The sequence below is a fragment of the Punica granatum genome, chromosome 1 (genome assembly GCF_007655135.1).
Source record: "Punica granatum isolate Tunisia-2019 chromosome 1, ASM765513v2, whole genome shotgun sequence".
Classification (NCBI taxonomy): domain Eukaryota; kingdom Viridiplantae; phylum Streptophyta; class Magnoliopsida; order Myrtales; family Lythraceae; genus Punica; species Punica granatum.
In genome coordinates, this window is record NC_045127.1 from 53,167,397 (window position 1) to 53,182,830 (window position 15,434).

At 32.3% G+C, this 15,434-nt stretch overlaps 1 protein-coding gene across 1 annotated transcript; it reads left to right on the forward strand.

Moving 5' to 3' along the window:
- Positions 1-11,636: 11,636 nt before the first annotated feature.
- Positions 11,637-14,950, forward strand: LOC116193221 (transcription factor bHLH93-like). The gene is made up of 4 exons (XM_031522028.1): positions 11,637-12,532; positions 13,182-13,352; positions 13,943-14,110; positions 14,661-14,950. Exons 1-4 carry the CDS (start codon positions 11,813-11,815, stop codon positions 14,742-14,744), a joined length of 1,143 nt encoding a protein of 380 aa, XP_031377888.1. The 5' UTR covers positions 11,637-11,812; the 3' UTR covers positions 14,745-14,950.
- The last annotated feature ends 484 nt before the right edge of the window (positions 14,951-15,434 follow it).

A 15,434-nucleotide genomic window follows, 5' to 3' on the forward strand; every position in this document is an offset into this window, starting at 1 on the left:
GGTTTTGTGGGAGAGGCATAGGACAAATCTCCCTATATATATTGTGGGCGCTGCCTACTGGTTTTCATGCGATGCCAATGCCAACAAACCAAAAGTACGTATGTATATATACTTCTCTCACAGGTTATATATTGTGATAGTCCTGTCTATGCATTCGATCGATCTCGAAACGAAACCCACCCCTATCTTTTACTTATATGGACCAAACTTCCTGACGGTCTTACTGCAACTGTACAGGCGATTCGGGCTAAGATTATGTTTCTTGATAATTTCCTGAATGATCAGAAAATGACATAAGAGAATTGTAACTTTCACGTAATTAATTATGGTGGTTGTGCATGCACGCGTCCTATTATGAAACACATCCATACCATTTACTGAGAGGATGAACTCTGTGTGCTGGTCCTACTGCAACTTTACCCGAAACTCGGCCGAAGGTTAGAAACATCCTATTTCGCTAAATGGCCAGAAAATAATATCATGTTATGCACATAGGAAAGTCACCGTATGACCAAACGAAAAAATTTTGTATCTCTGTATGACTTTGCGTCTTTCAATTAAATAGACACTCTACTCTACAAGCAATTTATCAACAACATGATCACATCAAACAAAAAGTTTTTATTGAATTCGATTCGAATCGAGTTGATAATCATCTTTGGCCAAAGCCAATACCGATACGATCTTGTATTGAAGAAAAAAGCCTTGTATTGATCATTCTGCCAATTTGTGGCGCCGCGGTTTCTTTCAAGCTTATGAAATGAAGAACAGCTCTGTCTGTCAGCCATTGTACGTCCGTACTGTGACCATCTCGTGGTCTTGTCACCATTCTCTTCTTTTATTGGAAAAATCTTTTTCACCGATCTGCATGATAAGTGACCTCCCAATCCCAATCTCATACAGTAATAAGTCCTGCAGCATATCTATATATTTATACGTAGAAAGCGACGTGCCCAGTCCAGCGTTGCTAAGATCTTTAATAATTTCTTCTCTCTCTCTTTTTTTTTTTCGGTTTTTTACAACGAACAACAATTAATGTGCGCCTAATAAAAGAATAGAAAAATAATGGGTAACTAGTTTTCGATTCCGTACGTTATACCGGTTCATTTTCATATATTCCCATGCCATTTCTTATTGTAATTATTTATATTGTGAAACACAAATTTTTTGATTAAAAATAATAATAATAAATTAGTTATTAATTAAATTTTCAAATATTTATCTTAACATTATTTGTTAAAAATTATAGTAAGTTAATTTTTTTTTGCCACATAGCAAGTTAATTATTATAATGATATTATGAAACTATTTATTTCAATTGATATGCTTCATCATATTTTTTAAAATTATCAATATAGATTGACTTATATTAAGTTTAGTAATTAAAATACAACTTCATTTCACTCATTTTCTCAACAATATTTATGACATTCTTATTTTTTAAATTTCATTTTTTATTTTATTTATGAGTTTAAACTCATTGCAATATATCATAATATTTTTCATCTATAAGACCACAATTTTCTTGAAAATTATATTTTTATTTCTGAATTTAAAACATTTTTATTACAATTATCCCGAATTTTGGAAAATATATTGGTCTCTTAACACTATAAAATACTTTTATAATTAATTTCAAGTTTCGTACGATAATTAAATAATAAAATTAAACGAATATTGCATGGTTTAATATATATTTTGCAACAAACATGTTCAATTAGTAAGTATTGTATTATATATTTATTTAATAGTATGTATATTAGAGAGATTTGTCGTAGATGATATTATTATGATAAGCTCATATATATTTACTTCATTATCCATTTTTCAAATATGCAAATTCTGTAAGATCCTTATTTAATTTTTTATATTATCATAAGCTCATAAATAATAATAATAATTTTAATCTTATAATGGAAATTAGGTTAACATCCAATTAAATAATTAAATTCACATGATTAAATCAACTTTCTTAATTTTTTAAAGATTTTGTGCACTAATGAGAGATCATTTATTAACATAGGAATCAATTTTAGTTATATGACTATAAGTTCGTAGAATTAGTGATTTGTTATCATTTTTTTGGGAAAATTTTATATGAAAAGCTAATTACTTTTTTAGTGTTTTATCTTTGTATTTTATGTGAATTTGTCCTTTCAAAATATTTTAAAAAAATAATTTGCTTCTTAAAAATCATAAAAAATCAAAAAATAGTTTAAGATTTCACACAATAATCTTTAAAAACCTTCGATGAAGTTGCACTAATTAACTTATTCGAGTATTTTTTTTTAATTTCTCTTACAAATTTCATTTATACATTTTTATACTTAATTTCATATATTTTATTTTCTTTCACATTCCAAAGTTTGTGGTTTAGTCCTATATATGTAATCAATTAATTGTTTCAATAAAAGATATAATAATATCCAATTAATTTCTTCATTGTCAAAATTTATATTTTGACCATTTTAACCTTACTAACTATGATCTTATTTAATACAAACTGAAGTCAATTTACTATATATATGATATAAGATATAATAATATCCAATTAAATTTTTATTGTTAAAATTTATATTTTGATCATTTTAACCCTACTAACTATGATCCTATTTAATGCAAAGTGAAGTCAATTTTACTATATATATATATATACACACATATATATTATGGATATGGATTACTCACAAGGAAGTTTCGTTGCAATTGATGATGGGCGAGTGTGTACATTACTGAACTCTCTCAGATCTTTTTAAATGAAAAACTAAGGGAAGAAATCTCTTCTTTTTTTTTTCCGTTGATTTTCTTTTACACTAGTAAATATATTTACGTTCCCAAGAATCATGGGAGGGATTAATCATCAGCGCATTGACCCGAGAAATTATAGGGCGAGGTGATCGAAATAGATGGCAATTTGAATTTATATTATGTGGTCTAATTAATCCAATACATAATTCCCAATTCATATGGAGAGACGACTGTGACCTTATCAAGTTCCAGAGAATATTTCTTTTTTGCATGAACATTCACATTCATGTTGTGCCAGTATATCTGCCTAGCCAGCTGATTTTTCCTTTCAATTAGCTTTTCACGTTTCTCATTCGGCAAAGTAATATGAGACCGGGCAAAGGCTAATTATAAGCATTTCCATTATAAGCAATTTATCGGTGTATAAGCAGAGTTATAAATCTTCATTATAATCAGCGACCATCATCCCATCACTCATAGAGACTCGGCGAAATTTTATAGAGACAAAGGATTTGTATATCGATCTATGGACGTTGTATCTGTTCTTCGCTTGCTCGGCTCTTCTAATGTCTTTATCCAACACAGGGGCTAAAAAGTTGTCGAAAACTATCTCTCTTTCTTATTTTCTCTCGATCTACTTTTTAAACGAGAAATAAATAGGATGATTATAGGATGAGAGCATCTTCATTATCGTTTGAGGGAAAAATATATATATATAGGATGAGAGAATCTAAGGATAATCACATTCAGGTAGATTTGTCGACACAAAATAATGATGAGGAATGTCCATCTGGCTTCTCTCTCTCTCTCTCTCTCTCTCTCTCTCTCTCTCTCTCTCTCTCTCTCAATTATTTATAAATAAAGCTTCCAAAACTTCACTTCGTCGACAACTCTGAGGTTTAGGATGATTCAATACCTGACACTTCTTCTTTTCTTTTTCTTTTTTTAAGTCCGGCCACAAGCCACATATATAATTCAATATGGAATATATTTTTATGGTTTTCGGGGCGATTTGAAGTTGAAATTTCTTTAAAGAAGTCATATTCTTTAATTATCAGATCAATTATATTAGTCGTTAACTCATGAGGTTAATACAATCAGATAAAATATTAAAATAAATCCTCTTACTTATAAAAATTGATTATGAAATTTTTTGATTATAAATCTAAAATATATATCACTACATTACACTCCATTTCTTTTAGTTCGTTTGATCTAGTTATACTTGTAAGGTGTTACACCAAGCTAGCAAGACAATGTAACTTGCGATCACTTCGGTTAGTTTACTTTTACGAGATTGACAAAGAATACATTAATACCATCAATTATGAATGGGGTAGGACCTTGTGATTTTATAGTAAATAAAACACATACAGTATTATGAATCATGTAACGCACTAAAATCATGCAGACATATACATATATATATATACATATATATATACATATATATATATATATATATATAAACCGCAGATAACATAATTTTTATTTTGTTGGTCTCATTTTATTTGTCAGAAAGAAATAATTAAGCATACATGATCTCTAAGTTCATAAAAAAAAGACCCATTTACATATATTAATATAATAGTAAATGTGTTCTCCTGCATACAACATGTATAGCATTACTGCTTTCCCATGTTTTTCTAAACAATAGAGGCTCGATCAAATTTAAAACACTAACTTGTTATTGGAAATCCTTTAGATCAAGCCTTTGTGATTCGATGACCTAGATGATTAATGGAGTAAAGAGTTTTTTTTTTTTTTTTTTGGGATGGAGCACGATGTTTGTTAACTTATTAAAAGAATTCAAGTTTATTAATTACCCCAGCTATATGACAAAATAAACCAATAATGTAGTCTGGACGGGGCATGTTGAAATTGTAATATCCTTTGCTTCACTAGAAATACAAGTCCTTTTCTTGCTTTAAAATATCCCTTAACTTTGGTTGCATGCATCCAGATAATAGATATGATCCTTGATGTTGATTTCTTTTTTTTTTCCCTTCATTTAAATTATTTTATTGAATGATTAGATTTTTTATGGTGAAAAGGGAATTAATTATTATGGAGGTTAATTAGTCTTATAAAGCGATGACATCTGTCGGAATTATGTATCAAGAACATGATGATTGCGTTGATTATTTAATGAGATAGTTCTCATACTATTAGTAAAATAAAAAGAAAACACAAAAAGGGGCCATCAGATTACAATCTTAGAGGGGGGGGGAAAAAAGGAATAGAGGACTTGATGAATTGATCCAACAGATGACTGTGGGGGTTGTTAGATTCATAGTTCATGTTCGGACAAATCCATACCTATCTATATCATTGTATGCCGTATTCGCGTTAACTACACAGCAGATAATTTTAGCATATATATACATATGCACACATACATATATATTTATATGATTGTGTGTAGAAATATTCCGCGAAACTGCATAAAAATACAAATGTTTCGTATCACATTCCCCCGTGTTGCAATGAAAACATCAGTTCTTATTACAATAATTGCAAATATATGGTACAATGTTTTTTTCCCTTCTCAAAAGAGCCCATGCAATAAAGATCATCATAAAATTGACGAATTAGCTTACACATATTTAAAAAGAGTTGGAATAAAAGGTCTTGGCAATGGACGACATAGGATTTAGGTTGAGGGTGAGATTATTAGGAGACAAACAAGAAGAGTAAATTCTTGAGTTTACAGAGATGAAAGCGTAAAACTTCGTCGAACTTATATCTACGTGGAATTAGGGAAGCTATTTGGGCGATATGATCGAAAAAAAGAATATATATATATATATATATATATATCGAAATGGGGGATTGAAAATGGCTGCAATGCTTTTCTACGTTACCAAACTTTGATGTCACAACAAGCAATGAGCTGGGAATTTTCAGATACTACTACTTTACTTCAAGCTCTTGCTTCCTGAAAAATCCGGGGAGACTGTTGTCTTACTTACTTAAATTTAATTTTTTTTTCCCCGGTGGGGATGCTCTTAACTGTTTCATTTATCCGAACAATATGATATATCTTCGTTCAAAAAAATAAATCTATATAGTCCAACAGAAATAAATTAATGACAATATACATGATTTAGTTTAGATACATGAGTCAACTTATATATATATATATATATATACACACACTAGGTTCTTGAACCCATACGTTACATGAATTTTGTAAAAAAAATTTATAATGGGAAGTTAAATATGAAAATAATACAATATATGAATTTATAATTTACGTTAATCTACAAAAAAATTGTTTCTATAATATAAACTTTAATACAGTAAATTTTGATGTATGATTTTATGTATTCAATTCTAAAGCAAAGAATTTATGTAATAAATTCATATACATCATTTCTATTATTAGTCGTCTTAAGAAAATAATTTTAAAAATCCTAAAAATTTCGAAATTTTTATTTTTATTTGATGAAATAAAAATAATTATAGAATATTCAAAGTTTTGTAAATGAATTTCATGAATTTGAATAATTTTAGATAAAATGGTCTAATTACTTTGATGAAAGAAATACTTAAATAAGTTTTAATAAGGTTAGCTATAGTACTTCTAAAACTTTATGAATATTTATTTACCAATGAAATAGGAATAATTTTTCTTAATAATTCTTCATTTTTTTATTATATACTATATAATATTATTAATCACAATAATAATAATTATTATTATACTTTATTAATTTCTATGTAGCAATTAATCTATGAACTAATAAGTTAATTACTATTATATTCCTATTTATCACCATGTAGTCAAGTTTAAAATATATATATATATAGATGTTATCGGTACACAAAAAATTGTAGTTTCCTCTTTCTTTCTTTCATTAAAAAAAAAAAACAAAAAATTTTATTGGCCAGCTATTCACACATTGTACTAAATTATATCCTTCCAACTCTTGTCAAAGTTAAGCCTTATCTATATGCCCCTCTTAATCTTAAAGAATTCATATACACTTAAAACGAAGCTCTAGACTTAGGGTCCTAATTATGGCTCTTGCCGTACTAAGCTAAGTTTGTCATAGTTCACTACTAATCTATCCTTTAGACCAAGATGATCATCAAGCCAATCATTAGCCATTAATGTTCCTATTAAAAATACAGATTATTTGATAATTAATTAATTTTCTTGGGCATGTACTTGAGTATTCGAAAATCCAACGGGGTATGACTAATTTAGGTTGAGCATGGTTGACCTATCAAAGCGTAAAATTCTCCCAATTGCGAATTTTTCCATGTCTAAAACTCAAAATTGAAAACTTGCTTAAAGAAAACAAATGCCGAATCATTTGAATCGACCCATGTTGATTTGATAATAATTAAGTCCGATATATCAACTCCGTTTCTTAGCTGGATATGTGTGTGTATATATACATATATATATATATATTTCACCAATAAATAGACAGGATTGGAATTGAAATGTCATCAATGCTATAAAAACTAATTATGTGTCAAGTGACATGTACCCATGTCCGATAACGGGGTATTATATGTATGGACGCGACGCACTTAAAGAACATACTATCATGTTGATCAGTGTGTGTTTCTCCTAATTATTGATCAGTCAATTATTTAGGGGTTTTGGTCTAAAATATGAAAACTTAAAAACTTAAAAAAAAGAAATACTCTGATCTATATAAAGTTTAGAATAGTGGAGAAGATTCTTCAGAAAAATCATTCATTTCAATATAATAAACGATATTTTATATTGTTTTCCATTTTTTTTAAATCTAACTAGAAAATTGAAGAATTCTCCTTAAATAAACAGGTTCTTAACAATTAGACGGTGCAAGTGATGCAAGCAACAACATATTGGAAAGCGGAGCCAAGTTTAAAATTTTCACTACAATATAAGTGATTGTACCTTTATTCAAACCAAAAAGTCGAGTTGATAGGGTAGCAAATACAATCATTATATATATATATATATATATAGGGATTTCTTATAAATTTTCTTACATAAGATTAGCAACTCTTAAGCCCGTTTTCACCCGATAACGTGTGGCCTTTTATCTCGCCATCATTTGCAATTGCCGGGTGCTCTTAAACACAAAAATAGGGCAAATCGAATCTAAATTTTGATTACCCTTTCGATTCTACTCATACGCTTAGGATCTCCAAAATATGTATATCTGATGGCGTGTTGAATTGTTCGACTGTCAATTTTTAATGATTTATTTATACAATCGTTCTTTTTATTTGTGGATACATTATACAATATAAATATATAAGTTAGTGAGGACAGTGAAATTATGACATCCTCATCAATAATGACAAAAACTTCCTCCATAATTCCCATTTCTTAGACATTGGGTTTCCATATATGGACTGTTGTGAGGCTAAAAAGAATTCTGCCTCGTCCAATCCATCGAATTCTTGTATAAATACAACATGAATTTGGGACATTCTAAAAAGAATTCTGCCTCATCCAATCCATCGAATTCTTGTATAAATACAACATGAATTTGGGACATTAAGTCAATAAAGTCCCTTTGCTGGATTATTTATGAACCGCAATCTATGAGGAAAGAGACAAAAAATGAGGCCTATATGTAACCCCCACACACGACACTATATAAAATGACAGAAATCATGGGCCAAGGATAATATATATTTTTCGGTTAAAAAGGATACTAAATTTTTTTGAAGTGTATATATATATATATATATATATATATATATATATATATTTCAGAGAAGAAGATGGTAGAAATAAAGGGAATTTGGCTCGATATGGGGAATTTCAATTCTACTATTATTAAAAGTTTATTATAATAAAAATATTTTTACACGTGGAGAAAGGTCATGAGGCTCAAGTCATGTCTATAACATCAACTTAGTATAACACAGATACCATTTAGCCAGGCGGAACATTCACGTGGTCGAGACCCGTGGGACGACTGCTTTTGTCCCTTAAATCGTCTCGACATTCGTGCCCTGTAATTAGTAAAATAAAAAATGCTAAATTATGTGCTTTAAAATTGTCCTAATCTAAAATTTCACTCACATTTATTGAATAGTTTATGAATATTGTATAAATTAAACTCATGTTATTGTGAGTAAGATAATGAATAAATAGGATTTTTAAGTTGATAATTAGGAAGATAAATTTTGAATTAAAAAGATTTTTAGGTTGATAATTAGGAAGATGTAGCAACATTCTTGATAAATATATATATGGATGCAGCTTAATATTAAGCACCCACGTGATGGTCGGTGAGTTAACCTAACAAGCATCAGATCGATCAAATGTCTTGCGTGGACAAGTCTGTGTGATACTTCATTGATAGCACAAAATCATGTACCTAGTGGGTCAATTATAGAAAATGGTACTCAGCAAGTTAAGTATCAAACACGATCTATGACGACATATATAAATATGATCCACGTTGTTCATGAAACAATGTGTACTTATCGGTTTATTCCGCCTTATTCATTGTTGCTTCTAAAATTCAATAGCACGTCCTGTCAAATTATACATCGTGATCCTACTACCATGCCTAAGGAGCTTAGGCATGCATGAAGCTGCATTTGGTCACTAAAATAAAGCGCAACTTTAATTTTGTCTATTATTGCAGTGTGGGGAAACATTATGTTCAGTTTCCTTCTTCACTTTTGATGATCTTCATGCTTATAATATATTAATTGAAGTGATTGATCAATGAGTGAACACAAATTTCCAGAGGCACAGATTCTTCTATCATGTTCATCTATTCTTAGTAATGTTATACCACATATTGGATGTCCATATCAAATTATGATCCTTATTTAATATACACGTATACATATTGTCAGACAATAAATTATGGTTCTTATACATAGAGTACCTAATTATATATAGAACGATGCAAGACAGAAGAGCTTATATGGCTGGGTGTTTGCTAATTGCTTATTAAGAACACTTCGTGATGTTGGTGTTCATTTTTCAGTATCGTAACATGCATGTTGAGTATCTATCAAAAAACCATGTAGGTTGAGTTTGTTCTGTTTTTACTATTTTCTCCACATTTTGTAGCAAAGTTTTGGGCAAGACACCCAAGTTAATCATCTTATTCATCTTGCGATAATTTATTCATGGATATAACTTCAAGCATCTTGTGATCAAACTAATTAATAACCTCAACCTGGCTGGGGACCAGTTCAAGCTAGTCATTCATTCAAATCTTGCGCTTTCAAGCGAATTACGTACTTTCCAAGCCACATAATATATTTGCATGTACATGTAGGTGCTTTTTTTTTTAATAAGTGCAGGTGCTTTTTTGGGTGAACAGATATAGATGCTTTTCTTTTTTTTGGTAGTTAACATGTATAGGTGCTTTATTTTAAGAGAAAACTATACAATTTTTTGACTCACTACCTTTACTTACTTATGTTTTAATTCACTTTTCATTTTTTGTTTGCTTATTTTATTCCTCTTTCTTCGTTTATTTTTCGTTTGGTACCTCTAATATAGGTATATATACTTCTTCTCTTATTTTTAATAAAATCTATTAGACTGAAATATGGGCATGCAATTGTTCTAAAATAGAAAAAGGAACTAACAATTAGTCTAAACACTAAAGATACTCCAAAATCTAAAAACAAAAACTCGACCGATGTAATTGTATATTAATTATTTTTCTTTTTTCTTTTTTGAAAACCTTTCACATATAATATATACATAAATGGAATGAACATGTAAGAAATAAGAACTACTTTTATCATTGAGATTTGAGAAAAAAAACAAAATATTATTTGCCAATTGGTCAAAAAAATTGACGTTGCTCATCTTACTTTACCTATATTCTTCGTTTCGCATTTCAAGGACTTTATAATTAAGTAGGAGGAATTAATTATTAATTAATTAACTAAGATTCTACCATTAAGATTGTACGTAAGGAAGAGAAAAGGGGTGAATTTTTATTTTCTGCAAAGATTAATTATGTTTCCTCAGTTAATGATTGTAAAAATGATTTCACAATAACATGAAAATCGTGTAATACATGGCAATAGCTTGATTGGACTATCATTAAAATAAAATTAATATATTATGGAATGACAGAGTGTACACTTTTGGGACCGAGTCTTAAGGGTCCTATTCTACGAATCTTTTGGATCACCAATACGTATTTGTGGGTCAAACCCTTGTTGAGATGACAGAGCAGAGCAGAAAGACCCTTTTACTTAATTAATTCATTAATTAAGTATTTAATTTATATTAAAAATTAAGTTTGTCTGATTGATTAAATTCGGCGAAAAAGACACACATTTTGACTTGAGATAGAGTGCAGGAAAAAAAGCAGATTCCTTTCCATTCTCCTATATATATAGCCTTCCCCTCCCTCTACACTTATATATAAATATTAATATATTAATTAGACCTATGCGAACTATATGATAATATTATTCATATTCGATCTACAAATTGGGAAATTTTCTCCTAATTTATGGAATTTGAAGCAGGAAAAAATTCCCATCAATATGCATGTATTACTAAATTTTCTTTTTTTGGGTGAGATGTATAACCACCTTTTTAGTTTTCAAGAAAGGATCAAAGACCACGGAGTGGCAATAAAGTTAAGGAAACATTTATGAAAATTTTAGAGTCGGGCGAATGCTAATTCGATTGATCTCCAATAGGCCTAGCTCTTCCAGATTCCAAATCACCAATAATGCCTGGTAAAGAAAAAAAAATCTCACTGAGACAAACAATATTCATCTATAGTTGCAGCTCCAAAAGAAGCTGTCAGTATGGTTCAATAACACTTCACTTAATTAACCGGAATCCTTATGACTTACGAGACGTACGTGTATATCGAGCCAAACCCGGCCCCTTCCCTGGGCGGTCTTTAAATATAAACAGAGAAATCCATTTCTCTAAATTCCCTTCCAACTTGTGCAGCTTCATTTTTCCAAAATTAAACCGCCTCTCTCTCTCATCCTGCTATAATTAGCAACACTTCCTCCTCCCTTGAGGTTTCTTTTCTCCCATACTCTCACAAAGACAAAGAAAGAGAGAGAAAGTGAAGGAGAGGTGAAGAGGCGATTAATGGAGCTAAGTCAGAATGTGTTCTTGGAGGAGCTGCTGCTAGCACCTGCAAGAAGTAATAGTGATTGGGCGGCGGCGGCTGCCTGCTTTTCACATGAAGGAGGAGGAGGAGGAGTGAACTATGAGCAGCAGTTCCTCCCTCACCACCATCAATGGTGGAATAGCTTTGACCCTTTTGAAGAGGATCCATCAGCTTCCTCATCACTGACAGCCCGACCACCAGATCAGAACCCACTCACAGCCACAGGACTAGTAATGGTCTCAGAGCACAGCCCTGCTGATGACTACTACTCCCACTACTCTTTCCTGGACCCACCACCACCTTACACCTGCACAGTCCCTGAAGTGGAGGGCAGTACTGATCCAACCCCTCCTCCATACCCCTTTGGGGACCCTACAGGATGCACTCCCCCATCACTGGTGGAGGACCACCCGGATGCACTCCTCAGCAGCTGCAGCAACAACAACAACAACAACAACAATGGCATTGGCTGCTGCAAAGTTGAGGACATGGAGCAACTGGTGGACAACCACAGTGCTGGTAGCTTCAGCATGGGCTGCTGTGCTGGAGATCAGGTTAGCAGTAAGAGCAGCACTCCTGTTAGGCCCAAGAGGTTGGAGGGTCAGCCCTCCAAGAACCTCATGGCCGAGCGGCGGAGGAGGAAGCGCCTCAACGACAGGCTCTCCATGCTCAGATCCATCGTCCCAAAGATCAGCAAGGTCTGCGACGTATTCCCCATTAACAAATTCACTTTCCTTGGCATTTGTTATATTTGACCAAATTTCACTGGAGAGGAAATTCATTTCCCGCATATGTTGATCTGCGTAATTCACTTGCGGAAGCAAGGGAGAACCCAGATTCGGGCGGAGGCATATCGAATAGCCATCCCTTGGTTCTGCTGATGACATATGTATATATGTTGGAAAACCGAGAAGGGTTTTCATTTTCCCCTCATGGTAGGAAAATGTTCATGAGTGAAAAAATGAAGAAACATGGGTAACATTTTGCATTCAGGTCCTACACTTAAACAAGACTTTTTGCATAGTCCGACTCGTCTTGTAAAGTTCAACAGACACCATCTTCTCTATTTCTCACGATCTTTTTCCACAAGAAAAAAAAGGGGGAAATTATATAAACTTTATTTTCTTCGACATAGGCAAGTAATTTACTACTGCGTTATGAAAATCTTTGTTGTCGGGGCTTCTGTCAGCTCTTTGTTGATTTGGTAACAGTTCACATATTATCATTCTCAACCTATTTAACCAATATGTCTGAGAATTATTAAAGCCCCCGTATTTCTTGTGACTCGATACTCAAAACATATAAGTTATCTGACGTGATTGACCACGGACACATGATGATGAGCAGATGGACAGAACATCCATACTTGGAGACACAATAGATTACATGAAGGAGCTGCTGGAGAGAATCAACAAACTGCAGGATGAGGACATGGAAGTGGGGACAAGCCCTCTCAGCCTCATGGGCTTCTCCAGAGAGTTAAAGCCCAATGAAGTCCTTGTTAGAAACTCCCCCAAGGTATGTATGTACTCAAAGGAACCAACATTTTCGGCTTCATTTAATTTCCGGAAATCCTTCCTTTTCTTGTTGAATTTCTGAGACTAAACTCGCGGGTGCATAGCTTTTCCACTAATCTGTTTTTATGCAATAGTCGAAAGGCACGAACATATGCTCCAAAATGTATGCATGTATTTTCTTTTCCATTAGGAAAAGAAAGAATGCATAATGGAATGAGGAAGGAGCCAATCACACCCATCTTACTTGCCAAAGTTCTGATAAATTCATATACAAATTCTCGCCATTTCTCAAACTTATGTAGTTAATTATTCATTATCATACGTAAGGACTGCTTGTTTTTCATATGAGCAATCTTTCCCGTCAACAGGAAAAGGAAAATTGAAAACTGGAAAACTTTGAGCAAAATCAAGTGCAAAGTATTGAATATTCATGAGCTTATACAGACATGAGTCATGTTCACTTAAAAGCTCAGACTTTTACTTTCCAAGTCTTATATAAACTCATAGTTATTTTTTCATTTTTTCTATGTGAGATTTTATAATTCCCAACATAACGAATCGAAGAACTTTTGAATGATTCTAATTTTGCAGTTCGATGTGGAAAAGAGGGACTTGGGCACCAGGATTGATATATGTTGTGCTACGAAGCCGGGGCTTCTCCTATCAACTGTAAACACCTTGGAACTACTCGGCCTTGAGATTCAACAATGTGTTATCAGCTGCTTCAATGATTTCTCAATGCAGGCTTCCTGTTCCGAGGTACGTGATACATTTTTTTCTTGCCCTGGGCACCTTCATGTTTCCAGAAGAATTGTTCTCAATAACCAAATGCAGACTTTCCTGTTGCATTATTATTGGGGAAATTCTTACCTATAGCCTCGGGTCTAAAGAGATTCTTTTTCATTTGTAACGGTAAGAATTTTCGGGCATCAATAATATAGAAATTAACGTGAGACCTATAACAGTAAACTAATTTGATTTACTTGGTGTAAAAGTGTTTTTTCTAAACTGGATCTAGGCAAAAGTGTGTATATGTATTTTCTATCGTATGCCCGTGCTAAAGGATGGTCAGGATATTTTCGTCCAAGACAGATGCGACTAGTTATGCAAAATTCGAGTGATAAGTAGTATGAAGATCCTACTACCCGGTTGACACGATGAGTCAACTCTTGAATCGATATGATTTCTTAAATTCATCCAAAAATTTAAACGGGTGATAGTGATAATCAGCTTTAGTAGCCTGTTTCTTCTTCTATTATTGTTTTTCTGTTTTTCTTTGGTAGACTGAAAATTTAAGAAAATGTGACAGGTGACAGAGAGAACAGTGATCAGTCCTGAAGACATAAAGCAAGCACTGTTCAGGAATGCTGGTTATGGTGGAAGATGCCTGTAGTAGTCGCTAGTAGTACTGCTTCTAGGAACATGGAGAATATATAATTTGGCAAATAATTAATTCATTTCGAGTGCCGATCTTGTAACTCTCATTAAATAATTTGTTCATGATCATTCATTATCTGCCATCCATTAATTCGAGACTGTCTTCTTCTTGCTCCAATTGGGATATATATATTGTTGTATTCCAAGAGGGACACTTTTTTCGGTTTTCGGGTCTAAAATCGGAAGACGCGGTTAATAAACAAATGAAGGAATCATTCTCTTGCAATATTTAATGAATATTAAGAATGTTTTTGGAATGTTATGTGCAGATTTTTTATGGTAATTAAAACTTCTTTCCAAACCAACACAGTCCTGATGAATTAACAAATAATGTGTTCATGTCCTATTGCTGCATCAGACCAGACAGCTGCACTCCCAATAATTGCGAAATTTTGACAATATGTGTACTTGCGTACATAAGCGGAATTCGAGTGAGGAGATATCGAGAACACCGATAAGATCAATACATCAAGGTAACAAAATTGTCATCTGCTAGGGCTATCACTGGGGGTCCTTGGATGGATGTAATGGTATTTCGACCTTCTTTTTACTCGAATTGTTGAGCATACAACGTTCCAGCTTGGTCCTAGAACCATTTTTCCGAAGAATATTTGGTGGGGACTGTTGCTCATACCGCATAGTCCGT